Source organism: Oratosquilla oratoria, chromosome 41 (genome assembly GCF_046742065.1).
Source record: "Oratosquilla oratoria isolate Oo_2021 chromosome 41, ASM4674206v1, whole genome shotgun sequence".
NCBI classification, from domain to species: Eukaryota; Metazoa; Arthropoda; class Malacostraca; order Stomatopoda; family Squillidae; genus Oratosquilla; species Oratosquilla oratoria.
Genome location: NC_134817.1, coordinates 34,370,402 through 34,386,496, shown reverse-complemented (window position 1 = coordinate 34,386,496; position 16,095 = coordinate 34,370,402). Strand labels below are relative to the sequence as shown.

General features: G+C 40.5%; 1 protein-coding gene across 4 annotated transcripts in view; it reads left to right on the top strand.

The window, feature by feature from the left end:
* Window positions 1-10,792, top strand: part of LOC143021216 (hematopoietic prostaglandin D synthase-like) — a 201,706-nt gene extending 190,914 nt beyond the window's left edge. For 2 of the 4 annotated variants that reach the window (XM_076178570.1, XM_076178571.1), the window contains exons 3-5: window positions 2,907-3,099; window positions 6,373-6,496; window positions 7,308-7,714. In XM_076178570.1, coding sequence (XP_076034685.1) covers window positions 2,907-3,099; window positions 6,373-6,496; window positions 7,308-7,472 — 482 coding nt within the window. In that variant the 3' untranslated portion in view covers window positions 7,473-7,714. Of the gene's footprint in view, window positions 1-2,906; window positions 3,100-6,372; window positions 6,497-7,307; window positions 8,351-8,412 lie in introns of those variants that run through there. The other 2 variants (XR_012965973.1, XR_012965974.1) reach the window with 2 other exon arrangements.
* Window positions 10,793-16,095: the final 5,303 nt, after the last annotated feature.

Here is a 16,095-nt window from a genome sequence, read left to right as displayed (position 1 = left end):
GATGGCGAACCTCATCGTGGTCCTCGTCACTTTAGATATTTTTTTCTGGTTAACGTCTGGTGGTTTTTATCCATTTGAGTCGAGGATCTCAATGACCTGTCGGTGAATCTTGGGAGACTTGAAGAGTCTCTTATCCATCGTGTAATGATTGGGTAAGTCCCTAGTCCCCAGGGCAAAGGTGACTTTAGGTCGTTTCGTCGGGTAATGGTAACAGGGAATGAATCGAGAGAGAAAACAGACTGAAGTGCAATATAGAGATAGAGACTATAAGATTATTGATAAGAAGAGAAGAATCGATTTAATCAGACGGTGACGGCGAGTCACTCCAAACTTGAGATCCGCGCACCATACACGGGCAAACAACTCTCCTTTATGTTGTCATCAGCTCCTTCGGAACTGGAAAGTTGTGTAGATAGTACAGAACACCTAAGTCCACTGAATCTTCTAGCGGTAACTGAGATATAACCCTCCCAGTTGAAGTATCCAATAAAGGATAGACTGAATATTTCTCGTCATAAAAAAAAAGAAAGAGGACATTGCTCTTTACGTCTGCATTAATGCGTTCAAGTTATGAAACATTTGATTCAACATTTCTTGTGTTTGGTTGGTTACTTTTGATTTATACTTTTTATTTATTCACTTATTTACTTGTTTTAATTATTGTATCCAAGCTTTGCAGCATCATGTCCCAATGAAACTGAAATTTCTCTCGCTAAGCCTCCCCTCCCCACCAGCCTCCCTCCCCTCCCCACCAGCCTCCCTCCCCTCCCCATCACACCCTCCTTGTATTCATAGTACACCTAGGTCTGTTACTCCAACTCTCACTAACCGCCACCTGTGCGGACGTTTGCGCCCAGGACATAAACACACTTCAGGAATTGGCCCTGGACATAAAACACACATGCCCTAAGTGGGTTTATTATGCCCTGGGTCCAAACGTCCGCTCAAGTGGCGGTTGGCGAGGGTTGATTAAGAGACCTAGGAGTGCCCATGCCAATGCCCTTCGCCTTTCGTCTCTCCCATATCTCCCTTTCTCCCACTCCCTCCCCCTCTCTCCCCTGCCCCCTCCCTTCCCCTTCCCCCTCCCTCTCTCTCCTCCCCCTCCCCTCCCTCCCCCCTCTCTCCCCTGCCCCCTCCCTTCCCCTTCCCCCTCCCCCCCTCTCTCTCCTCCCCCTCCCTTCCCCTCCCTCTCCCCTCCCTCTCTCCCCTCTCCTCCCTCTCTCCCACTCCCTCCATCTCTCTTCTCTCCCCTCTCTCCCTCTTATCCCCTCACTTCTCTTCTTTCTCCCCCCCCCCACCGTTTCCCCTCATTCCCACCCTTCCCCGTTCGGTCTCGCTTTCTCTTTCCCTCCCTTCCCCTCCACCTCCCTCTCCACCCCCCTCCTTTCATTCTAAAATCGACATTTCTCTACCTCACTCTTTTCCTCTCTCCATCATCCCTCTCTCCCTGTACCTCTGTCCGTCACCGCCTTCCTTCCTCCCTCCCTCTCCCCCTCCCCTTCTCCCCCTCTCCTCCTCTCCCCCCTCGGCCGACAGCCCACGCTCGACAAGACGTCCTGTTTAAAGCTGCGGACGAGAGCCACAATAGTTTTGCATCATCATCATCAACAACAACAAGAACCTCCTCGTTGGCGAAAACAAAGACGACGATGACGACAGATGACGTCACACGTGGAAACTGTGACGTCACGAAATCTGGAGGCCCACATCTGGTCACGGATTTCAGATGGAGTTGCTGACTCCACACTCCCACTCCACATGAAAGCCTGCTGGAATAGAATTAGAATGATGACGTCAAAAGGACCCATTGACGTCTCTTCCCTCGTCTAAATAAAACAGTTAGACATCAAATAATGACGCAAAAAAATCTGGAGTCATAATGGGTGGTGCGGCTGTGACATCATAATGAAAGGGTGACGTCATATTATAAAGTGACGTCATAGAACCTTCGTACATGGTTCTTCATCACCATCGTGGACCCGAAGGAGCCTGACGACCATAGGGCACCCGATAAACGTTTCTAATAAACGTTTCTGAATAGCATTGTAACTGCACACCTGTTCATCATTTTCTGTTGGTTCCATCTTTCACTCCTTTCTTGCCCTCCACCTCCCTCTTCCTTCTCCCTACCCCTCCTTTTTATTGCCCTCCTTAACCCATTAAACTCCGATGACAAGATGTCTTGTCATTTGGTCAAATAAAACAAAAAATCATAAAACACCAAAATGTTTGATCAAACACCAGAAAAATATGACGTCAGTCCTCGCTTCGCTTGCGAGCGAAGCGAGGACTGACGTCATATTTTTCTGGTGTTTGATCAAACATTTTGGTGTTTTATGATTTTTTGTTTTATTTGACCAAATGACAAGACATCTTGTCATCGGAGTTTAATGGGTTAATTCTCCCCCACTGTTACCTCTGACTCCATCTCCTCAGTGTAATATTGTCTCCCAAGGATAGAGGCTTTTGTTTGTTCGCTTCTGACCCACCAGAAATCGGGAAAGAAAGGACGGTGATTTCTCGTAACGTGACCTGGTATGCCTTGGCTTGACCTAGTATCCCATGGCTCTACCTGGTATGTCCTGGATTGACCTGATATGTCCTGGCCTGACTTGAGTTGACCCATCGCGGATTGACAGGAGCTAAGCTATTTTATCGTGACCTCGCATAATCTCTCGTGATTTGGCATGGCCTCCAGTGACCTGGGGTAACCTGGCGTGATCTGTTGTAACCTCATCTGTTATGACCTAACATGAACTTTTGTGGCTTCATTTCTTCTAGAAATCTCTCAAGTGACAGAAATTGTCCCGCTTTACCTAGACAGAAATAAACAAATAAATAATTTAAAAAAAATATGAGTATTTTATTGAATAGATAAATAAGAGATAAATGTCTTCTTCCTGCAGAGACGCCCTTTGGTAAGGTACCTGTGCTCTACGTGGACGATAAGCCCCTTAGCCAGTCGGTGGCTATCTGCCGGTACCTGGGCCGGTGCCACGGGCTCTATGCCGCGGACGACTGGGAGGCGGCCAGAGGCGACGAAGTAGCCGACACTATCCACGACCTCCTCCCCCTCGCGGCACAGATCGTCCACGCCAAGTACGTAAGGAAGTTCCTCTCATTTGCGGGGACCCGCGCCCTCCTCTGTACGGTCCCTATGGATCCTTAGATGGAAGATTAGCCCTATCAGATGGATGCCAGATGGGCTTGTTCAGTGTTGGAGTAATGACTTGGGTGATATAGTACTTATGCTGCAAGGAGTCTGTTCAGGGTGTGGTATACGTCGTGAGCCAGGTGCCAAATCAACCTTAGTACATGCTTCTCTTTCTCTTATTTCCTAATTATATGCTATTTTATTTTTTCATATATATATTCTGTATTTAGTAAAATAAGCTGTATAGTACAATGGGTATCACGTTTTAAGATTATAACAACGTTTTGAATCAATTCTATGTCACTTGCCACGTGGAGGTGTCACTGGTTGGCAGGTAACGGTGACGATACGATAATTGGTGGTCAAATTGGCAACGTCGCACTCGGGGGAATGGGACCTTTCGCAGTGAGCGATTTGATACCAGACACCGCCAGATTTTGTAATTCTTGCCGGAAAATAAATACTTTTTTGGGCAAGTTTTATAAGCTTACAGAGGTGTATCGTTGTACATTATTGTGTCTGAAATTTAAGTCAATTAATTTCATGATTGCAAACGGCATATAGCATTGTTTGAGCCTCTATTTATAATTACAGATGATATTCGTAAAACAGCCTATAATTGTATCAAGCCAAGCAATTTGTCATTTTCTACCGACTTCAATGGATGTATACTGATATATACTTTCATTTGAATGCACCAAGCAATAGGCAAATCCATGTAATGTATCGAAAATATAATTTTGCATCGAAGACTTAATTTTTTCGGTACGATTAACATTTGTCTTTCTCTTACTTTTTCTTGAATCTGACGTGCAGTCTGCCACGGCACACGTAAAATTAGTCATATTTGTTTGAAAATAGCTCCCAGCAGATCTAAGAGGCTATTCTTTACACAAAGGTCGTTAACTTCGTACGTCCGCCACCACTGTTGTTATTTTTTATCTCACTGATTATCTTCATATACAGGACGTGACAGTGATATCCATTATTTTTCAACACTCTCAGATAAACTGCACAAACCGAAATCAACATCCTCTTATTTTTACTGCTCATACTTACTTCAGTAAAAATAATTACCTATTTTTAGTTTTACCTTATAACTAAATTAACAAAGCCTTATCACACACCAGTAAGTAAAAATTATAACATTAAGAGTCATGTTTTTAATTTTAAATACATTTATGCAGCAATTTATGTCGTATATATATTCTTTTAAATATCGGTTTCCAAATTAGCTAAGTCACCCCTTTGCCTCGTGAAATCCGAGACAATTGAAAATTCTAGCGCTAATAGGAATCTACGAGCCTGACTGCGAAAGGTCCCATTCCCGTTTCTGCTCAACCCAGAACGGACTACTTGAACCGCAGGGACTATAGGAAAGATATTTTCATGTTCAGAATATGAAGACTTCAACGAAGGTGTGTGTGATGTCGCCTTGGATGGGTCGAATTGTGGAGAGATAAATAGAGTGATGGAGGAAGAAAGCAAATGTACTTTGAATCAATTGATTTTTCGTGGATTATTATTTTAATCTATTTGTTTGATTTACTTTTATTTGTGTATTTATTGTGGGTTTAGAGAGGCTGCAATAGTTTGCAAGGTTTTAGGGAGATATTTGAGAGGAGTAGGAATGTTGTGAACTGGAATATCTAGAAGAAAACTTTGCTTTCATCATTCTAGATTTCCCTAAGAACACACCAACAATATGTCTTACATTCGTAACTAGGTCAAACTCCTCTCATTCCGCCATTCAGTGTCTCATTGTATAAGACGCAAAGATAATTTGATTGAAAAAACGAAAGATTGTATCCAAGTAGTTCTTACTCAGACGAACGTACAACAGTTAAGGAGAATCGGTCCAGACTCGTTCTGAAGAATCGTCACTTCAGACTTTGACAGTGACAGTTCTTCATATAGTCTATCCTAGGGTGACAATTCTTCATGTGGGCCACCCTGGGTTTACGATTCTTCGGTTGTATAAGTTGATGACAATAAGCATAGCCCTCATTCAACCTAACCTAACATAATCTTTATTCCACTGTTGATATTCGGCGTACTAGGGTAACAATTCTTCAGGTGGGATCTCATGGGATGACAGTTGTTTATGTGGGTGTTCTGTGGTGACAATTCTTCATGTGACCCCGCGTCTCAAAGTTGTGTTTGGTTAGCCAGGGCGAGTGGCAACTAACAGGAACCTTAATGGGTCGAGCCGGGGACTGAGTTCGATGCCCAGCGTGCCACATCGAAGCATAGATGTCGCTCGGTGATTTTGATAGTCTGAGGAATGGGCTCCATACTGAAAGGGATAAAATCTAATTTTATTTGTCTCGCTCTTAATGAGGAAGATGAAAGCATCGTGTGTGTGTGTGTGTGTGTGTGTGTGTGTGTGTGTGTGTGTGTGTGCGTGCGTGTGTGATTCACTACAGTCTTGTATCACATTCTGGACTCGTGATCGACGCTATGAGCTCAAAGATCATATATGGCCCGATATATGGGTAATGCTGTGACCTTACGCACACAAACACAGTGCTGCGATGCTGAAAATTTCAGCCTTGTGTGTATGTGCGCGTTTTTGAGCGTGTGTAGATGCGTGTAATTGAGTATACGGAGACGCAGCGATGCCTCGGAGGAACCTCAATAAGGCGGTAAGGTTTCACGTCCCCGCAAAGGCCAAGGAAGGTTCCTTGATCCACCTCCTCCTCCTTTAGTATTCCCTGGCCATCCTCGAGTGTCTTCGGTCCCGATGGATGGAGGAGGAAGAAGAGGAGGAGGAGGAGTTTTGTTCCAATTATTATTGTTTATTAGAAATCTTGATTTCAAAGTATATGGTGTAATTTATTGCTGCTGCTGTGGTCCATAGGGATTCGATCTCTATTCGTGAGGACAAAGGTTCCTTGTGACTGCCACTTGCATAGGCTATCGTAACACGTGAGGCAGAAGTGTCAGTTTGGCGGCAATTTACCGTCTCTTGGCGTGAGATCCCTCTACGTGTATATTTATATGCCAAGGGGCTCTCCCTCCTTTATAAGGGAGGTAAGCACCCTTATACCTGTTTGTTATCAAATGTGTCAAATTGTTGATGGGAGTTGAATTGATTGTGTGACCTGAATTGATTGTTTGTGGGAGTTGGATTTTTTTTGTGTGTGACTTGGATCGATTGTAGGGTTTGAGTTGATTGTTTGTGTGACTTGAATTGATTGTTTGTGGTCCTTTCGCAGGGTGAACAACGACACAGAACGAGCCAAGCGACTGGCCACTGAGTTCTACGCCAGCACCCTCCCGCCCGTCCTCAAGGAGCTCGACCTTCGACTTGAAGGTCGAGAATGGTTCTGCGGAGACAAGGTTAGTAGGAGTAAGACTTCTTCTCAATCTGGGGACCCCTAAGGAAGCCATGATAAGAATTTAGGGATTTTAGGGAGGCATAACCTGTATTCTATGTCAGGAATCTGGGAAAAAAAAATCTATCAGTGTCTTGGGAGAAGATAATTACGGTTGTCAACGTTGTGATAAAACAAAGGGTTTTTCTTTAACAATATTTTATTTCACTTTTTGTGGGGTGGGATATTGGAGAAAAATGAAGGAGCTGGGATGTTGAGAAATGAATGGAATGGAGTGGAGAAAGATGGAAAAAGGTTTGTCTGGTTAATGTGAAGATTTTCAGTTAGGGATGAATGTCCACAAGCATTTGGGTAAATATTGTTTACCATATTTATTTACATGTCGAGAAGTTTACAAGCAAATATCTTAGTAGTTACAATTTTAATGTTAGGAGTAGAGTTTTCGTTCTCTATGAAGCGTTTGGTTTTCTATTTAGGGAATGGGTGACTATAACATTTACGTTCAAAATTAGGTTGTGTGTGATGAGCCATGTATGTAAAAGGATGTAGTAAGTAATTTTATTTGGCATTGAATCAGTATACATGAAGTGCAGATAAAGAAAAGAACACATAGTTCGAATTACATACATACATATACCAAGGATACATATAGTTCGAATTACATACATACATATACCGAGGATAACACAAAAAAACAACATGTAAGCTTATTTCCATTGTGGTTATCAATAAGAATTAATCGTTTTCCGTATTACCAAGCCATATCACTTTGTCTCCCAATACGCGCCCTTTGTAAACCTCAATTCCTCCTGCAGATGACGTGGGTGGACATCTTCGCTGCCTGCTACTTGAGCCAAGTGGCCCAGCAGCAGGCGGGCGCCCTCAACGCCTCAGCCCGTGTGAGGCGCGTCGTCGAGGCTGTGAGCAACCTGCCGCAGATACAGAAATGGATCAAGGAGAGGCCGGAGACACCCATGTGAAGCCACAGGCCATCGGAGAACGAGACGATAAGCAGTAGATGCCGTGGCAGTAGATCCTGTGGCAGTAGGACACCTCCCAACCCCCACTCTGCGGCAGTAGTAGGTGCGTCATGGTGGGTTTGTCCCGTCAGATGAAGGTACACGTACCGTAGAAGAATCTCTACTCCTCCCAGTGCGCCGGGCTTGCTGGGAAAGAGCCCTCCCCTCCCCCCAACAAGAGGAAAAAAAAGAAAAGAAAAGAATAGTTAAGGCCAGCCAACCAACCAACAAAGGCAGCTTGTCATTTGATTGAACTTATACTGCTGCTACTGCTTCTACTACAACTACTATTACTACTACTACTACACTGTTACTACTACTACTAATAATGTTGATGCTACTGCTGGAGTTACTACATGGGTATGCTCTGTTGCACCGAAGCAGCTGGTCCAACTTCATTTTTTTTTTCTTTGCTTCGTATTGTCTTTTGACCGTTTAGCACAAATGGTGGTGGGTGACGTGAAGTTGGAATACACTTATCCTTTGGTTGCCTTGGGACTGCTTCACACAAGTTTGCATGGCGCCTGTCGATTATGTTTACTGGCTTTCGACTCAAAAAACAAAAGTGACGACTGTGATTGAGTGTGGCTCTTATATACACATGCGAAGGGGAGGGGTGGGTGATGGAGGCGGTTCAGAGGGAGGAAGGGCAGCAAGCGGAATGCGAGTGTGATGCTATTTGGTGATGTGATGTGAAGAAGATGGGGAGCCTTGAGAGGAATTTTAGGGAAGATGGTATTTGCATGTGATTGCTATGTATTCTGTGATGGTATGTATGGGTGTATTAAATCCATGTGTGTGCTTTGACATGTGCATGTATACATGTGTCAGCTATGCATGTATATATATATATATATATAGATATAGATATATATATATATATATATATATATATATATAGATATAGATATATATATATATATATATATATATATATAAAGTATGCATTTGTATGTATTTACCAAGTCGAGATTTACAGAAACAAAATTGCATTTGTACACTTTTTTTCCCAAAACTAATTAGTGGGTGATTTGAAACCTCTTAAGTACTCCATCATCCTTCCATGGCTACAACTAGCCTGTGGACACATGTCCCTGTCATACTTAATCCATATTTGCTTCCATTTCCTTCTTGTAATCTTATAGTTAACATTCCTTTTTTTTTTTCTTTTTCTTTTTAAGATTCTATAGATCAGGCTTCTAATATCTCTGGTGGTAGTGTGTTTTATTCTGGAAGCTGTGTTTCAACACATTTTTCATGAGGCCTTCTGTGGTTTCAGCCAGTATCTTCTTTTTTTATAACTGGTCTTAATGTAGTCGTCTTTGTGTGTGTAATGTTTCCATTCAACACACTTGTAATTACTAGTTGTCTATTCTTTCACAACTTTCTTCCAATGTTATCCTTTATTTTCCATTCTTTCCTCATATATCAGTTGTTGTACAGCTACCTCTCTTTTTTAATGCAAGTTTAGATTTCACACTTTTGTAACAATACATGATAAATAATGGGAAAGGGGAATTTATGTTTCGTACAATTTTTTATGACAACACAACTTGGGTTGAAGAAAAAAGTCAGCTGATTGAGCCTGGTTTACAGACCACTTGCTGATCCACTTGACGTGATTACAAAGTTATTGTGTTTTTGCGATTCCCCTGTGGATTTTTACCATTGCTATATGAAATACTTATGTATTGTATTTTTTTAACAGTATTATGTATAAAAGTATGAAATTAGCATTCAGTTGTCATTGCTAGTAAGTATCATGATAGTGTTGCCTGGCAATGGCCCTTAGGCTCTTCCACAGATCTATGGAAAGAAATGTTGGACTGTTGTCTGTAATATAATAGTATGGGGCTGTTTCTATGTCACTGGCTTAAAGTATCCGGAGGAAAGGAGAAGTCATAGGTTGTCAGCTTTCCATATGTGAAAAGATGATGGAAATATGCAGTCAAAATTGATATCGAGAGGTCTTAGGTTAGGTTTGGAGACTAAGTGTCAACCCCTCCAATTGAAGGTGAGGGAGTTGATGAGTTTTGAAGATAGGTACCCTTCATTGGTCCCTGCGAATGGTATTGTTGATGAAACCACTCTGAAACATGTATACTATATTTACATCCCCTATACATCAATTCTTATGGAGAAAATATGTTTAAATTACATTATTTTTATTATGTATAAGTCCTCATGGAATGTAACCTTTGCATAGAAAGAGAGGTAGCTCAAATGTAAGTGTATATTTGTATTTACCTAATTCTGGTACCATATGCAGTGAAGGAGCTATGCTTGTGTGGTCTCATCATTTATTCTTTATCCATAATACCAAGTTTTTAATTCATATATGGTTTTAGCTTGGGCTATATCCTCATCAGTGGTATTCCATGTGTTGATACATCTGAATGGAAAACTGTGTTTCTTAATATCCTTCAGACACTTGGTCTACTTCATTTTGTATTCATGCATGCATGTGTGTGTATGTGTGTTTACTTATTGTATTTAGCACACAGAGGACATTGAACATCTCATCTTACACCACTCCACACTTTGGTTGGTTGTGGAGGTTTTCCTGTATACTACAGTCAGGTAAATACATGTACATACTCTGTATACTGTATATGCAAATTGGTAAATACATACAAATATACTGGCACATTATGTATAATTATGGTTTGTGTGTGTGTGTGTGCATGCATCATCATATTCATGAGTGTGAAATAGAATTATGTGATGTATTGAAAGTGCTATAGAGGAGGAAGTATAGAATGTGATAGCAAATGTTGTGATACTGATTGTATTAATGTACAGTGTCGAAGCACTAATGATAGCATTAATAGCAAAAAAAAGGAAAAACATAACTGGCATCTTGAATGCAATGAGCCTTATGACATAAATGATAACGTTTACATAGGATAACTATTTCAGTAGGAACTGTTTGCTGAAAATCGAAGTCCCACGTTAGGCAGCGAGGCGGTGACTGCAGTATAGCTCTATGTATGTTACGTGGCTAATGACTGTTGTAAAATAGGTGTCGAAGTGATGACTGTGGTTCACCATAGGTGTCGGGGAACGAGGACAATGTAGTGTAAGCTTCAGGCATGATGATTGTGATGTAGTAGAGGAACTGGTGATTATCCTGTAGTCAGGACTGTATTGGTGAGATCAAGTCTGTGTCTGTTTGCACCTCGAAGACTGTATATCCGCCCCAAGAGTGCAGACTGACACAACTTGGTTCCAGCAAACTCTGTATTATGATGTAACATGAAAAAATAAATTAATAGAACCCATTTTGATTTATCTGTAACCTCAGAACTCCATTCTCTGGGATTCCCCAGCATAATAGAAGATAGTGATAATTACAAGTACTCTTATATTTGAAATTCTGAACTTTGTTTGAGGAGCAAGTGCTAGGGTGGCCATTTCCAAATTACCAAAAAGGAGGACATTACATATCGACAATTATAATATACAGTAATATATATATATATATATATATATATATATTTATATATATATATTATATATATATATATATATATATATATATATATATTTATATATATATATTATATATATATTACAGTTGAAGTTTACTGGAAGAGGCCTTATGTGGCCTGTGACTCCAGTGTGACCTGTGACCTGAAAGTGAATAATATTTTTCACTTCTAATGAAACCGACAAAACACAAATACCTGTATTTCTTACCAAGTTACAACACAAACAATACCTAGTTGTATCCTCACATTGATTGCCTGGAGGTTTATTTCTTTTTGTATTTCTGCCCTCTTTCTTTTTGGCATTTTCAGACTCCTTAACCTCATAAATTAATTGCCAAACCACACTGCACCATGGCCAAATCAGGACTGCAGCCCAATGTATGAGATGTGAATCTTGCAATCACACGTTCACAACATTGGTCCTGTGCAGTTCCTGTCTACGGCTACCGAGTTCCGACGTTGACCTTGGCCTGGGTACTCCAAGCTTACCTATTTCAATTACATGGGAGGTTAAGAGTCTTCTTATATTGCTCCCATCTCAACTCCAATCATAAGATATGGATTAATAAATATTTTCCAATTTCTATTACCGCAGTTTCATCATCAATGTCTCCTTTCATTCACTTACTTTTTAAAAACACTGATCGAGTTTGTCCTTAAAGGCTCCTATGGTAGGGGCTGTAACTATCTCCACCAGAAGACCATTCCAATCATTGACCACTCTTACACTAAATGAATTTGCCCTCGCCAGAGATTTCCAGTGGCCTCGTTTCTTAAGCTTAACTGTGTTTGACCTGGTACTATTTTCATTATACTCAAAGAAGATGTTATAGTCCACATTCTCCATCCCATGCAGGATTTTATAAGTTTCAATTAAATCACCTCTATGTCTTCGTTTTTCTAATGTTGTTAGTCCCAGTATCTGGCATCTCTCTTCGTAGTCAATGTCCCTTAGCTCTGGTACTAGTTTGGTCATCCTTCTTTGTACTTTTTCTAATTCTTGGATATCCTTTTTGAAGTATGGTGACCAGCTCTGAATGGCATACTCTAGATGTGGTCTCACCAAAGCACAATAGAGCGACTTACATACGTCTGCATCCATGGATGGAAAATTTCTTCTTATGAGACCTACCATCTTATTTGCCTTCTTAGCTACAACTGCAACATGTTGTGCTGGCTTTAGGTCCGACGACACCAATATTCCCAAATCTTTCTCCAACTCTGATGTATTTAATTCATTTCCATTCAAATCATAATTCACTCTTGGATTCTTGTGACCCATATGCATTGTTGAACATTTCTCTATATTGAACTGCAACAACCATTTAGCACTCCAATTCTGCAGTCTCAACAGGTCCCTTTGCATGGCTTGTATATCTTCATCTGAACGTATTTCTTTAAAAATCTTTGCATCATCTGCAAATAGCAGTGATGTACATTCCAATTCCTTGACCACATCATTCACATATATGAGAAATAACACTGGTCCCAACACAGAACCCTGAGGTACACCTGATGTCACTGGCAGTTCTTGTGATAATGTTCCTCTGATTTCAACTTGCTGCACTCTATCCATAAGAAAACCCCATATCCATCTCCACAAATTTCCTCTAATACCGTATGCTTCCAACTTTGTCAATAAACGTTCATGTGGCACAGTATCAAATGCCTTCTTGCAGTCCAAATAAACAACATCCACTGGCACTTGTTGGTCTAAGGCAGATGATAGATATTCCATGTAAGTTAAGAGATTTGTTAATGTGCATCTTCCTTGCCGGAAACCATGTTGACTATCACTAATGAGGTTATTGTTTTCTAGGTGCAACACAATGGCATTCCTAATCATTGTTTCACATATCTTGCACAATACACATGTCAGAGACACTGGTCTATAATTTAATGGTTGTAATCTATCACCCTTTTTAAAGATTGGACACACTTTTGCTACTCTCCATAAATCAGGGACCACACCAGTTCTCAATGACTCCTTTATTATCAATGTAATTGGTAATGCTAATTCTTTGCTACACTCTTTCAAAAGCTTAGGATGGATGCCATCCTGACCCATAGCCTTATTCTCATTAAGTAACCTCAGATGTTTCTCCACAGCCTTGACAGTTACTCCAATGTCCTCTATCACTGGGCCACCGTACTTTAATTCAAAATCTGGAATATCTTCCGTATTTTCATGAACAAATACACTCTGAAAGGCAGTTTCTTTGTCCGTCTTCGTTATTTCACCTAAATCGCTGAACACTCTAAATACCTCGTCCTTTAAAGTGGTTTTACTTCTTAAGTAACTCCAAAAGTGTTTAGGATTTGTCTTTATGTCTTCGCAAACCTTTCTGTTGAATTCCAGTTTTGCCTGCCTCACTAAATGAGTACATTTGTTCCTCTCCGTTTGGTATTTCATCTTATTAAGTCTGGTTCTCCTTTTTCTGAGTTTCTTCCATGCCTTTTCTTTGGCATTTATTTGTTTCTATACTGCCTTTGTCATCCATTTTGGTCTATTTGTCATCTCTTCATTTCCCCTTTTTGGTACATTTTTACTAATTACCCTATTCAGGATTGTTACCAGGGTTTCATTCATGTTGTTAGCAGATCTTCAAATTCACTCTGCCAGTTAACCTCTGATAATTCCCTTTTTATTTCTCCATAATTACCCTTGTGGAAACATAGCTTATACTTCAGATTCCCCTTATTTACATTTGTCATATGTACATTATCAACCACCAAATCAAATAATAGTGTGGCATGATGACTTTTTCCGATGGGGGGGGGGACATAATTTAATTGTACGGCATCACTGTTTAACTAGGATTATTTATTTATTTATTTATTTTTGTCACACCCCAAGAAAGGAGGACAAATGCACGTCCGGCGTGAGGTTGCGCCGGATGGAGGACAAAGTGATCAAAAGGAGGACTGTCCGGCCTAAAGGAGGACGTCTGGCCAACCTAGCAAGTGCCAGCCCACAGGGTTGTATTCCCAGTGGAGATAAGTATATAAAACCCAGGGTGTAATACTGTTGAATATAATTTCTATAAAATGAAATGCTGGTTCGATATAGGACGGCACATGTTTGATACTTTTGGGGATCATTTCACCCTCAATAAATAAGATTTTTTCATATCCAGTCATTTGCTAACTACACATGTGCATTTTAATCTACAGTATATATCAAGGACTTCTTCCTGCTTCTAAGGGAAGTAGACAAGTCGATGGCACGCACCCATTAGCACCCATCAGTCCATCACTCGTTTCACTCAGTATTTTAATTTAGCCTGTATATTCTTCAAGGGCTGAACTCGCATGCAGACATGAATATACAGGCATTTTGCAGTCAATCAGTGTTAATGTTGATACCCAAGAACATTATCTGTACACGTGACGTTACATAAACAAAGCCAAATTTAAAAGTTTGTTTAAATACAGCATTGAATGTGAGAGACTAATTTCAAGCTTATAGGAGACGTAAAAATGGGCTATGATTTAGTATTGGTCAACTTTGTAATAAACAAATCGATAACATAAATAGGAAATTCCTAGTCAACGATTAGGTAACTTTCATTGTTCTTGGCTTATTGTTATAGGTAATTTTTATGTATTTGAATGTTATATATATATGACATATGAGAAGAACCTTCAATAGCTTTTTGGCATTTGGCTGACTAAGATTACCAACCGGTAGCCATGATAAATGCACTGTACTTGTGGATAGCCCTATAGTAGCGTTAAGATAATGTGATTCAATATAGAATATTTTGCAAATATTTGAGAATAATGTAATAAAAAGTAACAAATAAAAGTATAAATATAATTTTTGATTTGTAAAAACAATCATGATTATCTTCCTGATCCCTCTAATAAGAATACACGCCAATCACATGCCTCGCAGAGTCGACGACATTCGGCCCAGAGTTACCAAGCCAGAACAACCGAAAAATCGTTATGTTTTTGTGGTCAGTTGACACTTGAAAATAAGAATGAGATTCCATTGGGATTCTACTTTTGCACGGAGAAATACAGGTATTATATATTCTTCATGGTGATATATGTATATCCTTAAGTTGGCTAAAAGAATATATATATTTTATATTTACCTGGTTGTATGTATGTACCAAAGGGGATGGGCCATTTAGATTATGGAACACGTTTCGCACATATTAAACCTTCAAAAACTTCATCTCACATCTTCCGTCGCACTTACCTGTGTTTAGGTTCATTCATTTTATTTATTTTTTGTGTTCATGAATTTTTTCGTGTATTTTATTTTATAAGATCCTGGTCAAACGATTCTAAACTACAGATAGTGTTTATACAAATTAATTTTGTTTTAGGAATCTTAGATATTTACTTAAATTTGTATGTTATAAACATCAACGTCGATAAAATTAGTTAACTCGAAAGGGCTCGCTTGATGTATACTGCATGTTATGTTGTTAGTATTGTCGCAATTCGTGACACCCCAAAGGAGGGCTAGCGTGTAAGAAGGGGTTTCCACGGTCTAACGGTATGTCGAATGCGGTTCGACAGACACGTGTTTAAAGTGGTGTGAACGGGGTGTTTGGTTGTCGAACACGTTGGTTAAACCCCAAATACCCCGTTCACACGTTCACACATCACACGTTCGACGAACCGTTAGACCTCCCTCTAAGTGAGTGTGGGTTATGGCAGCAAATGAAATTCACAGAGTTCAAAGATGAATTTGACCCGATTTGAGTTTTGATCCCCATAATAGATGGGCTAGCCAACTCAACATGTACTATCCTGTTTGTGTGTGTGCGCTGAGAGGAAAGACCAAATCGGAAAGGGATTTCCTGGTCCTGGGGGTGGGGGTGGGGGTGGGGGGCGTGTGCAAAATCTGGCACAGCAGCCACTTTTTTTCTGTGTTGGGAAACTCAGAGATCACAAAAAAAAAAGTCATCACAGTCATCGTCGTCGTCGTCGTCATCATCACCACCATCACCACCACCACCACCATCACCACCACCATCACCACCACCATCACCACCACCATCACCACCACCATCACCACCACCATCACCACCACCACCACCATCACCACCACCACCACCACCACCACCACCATC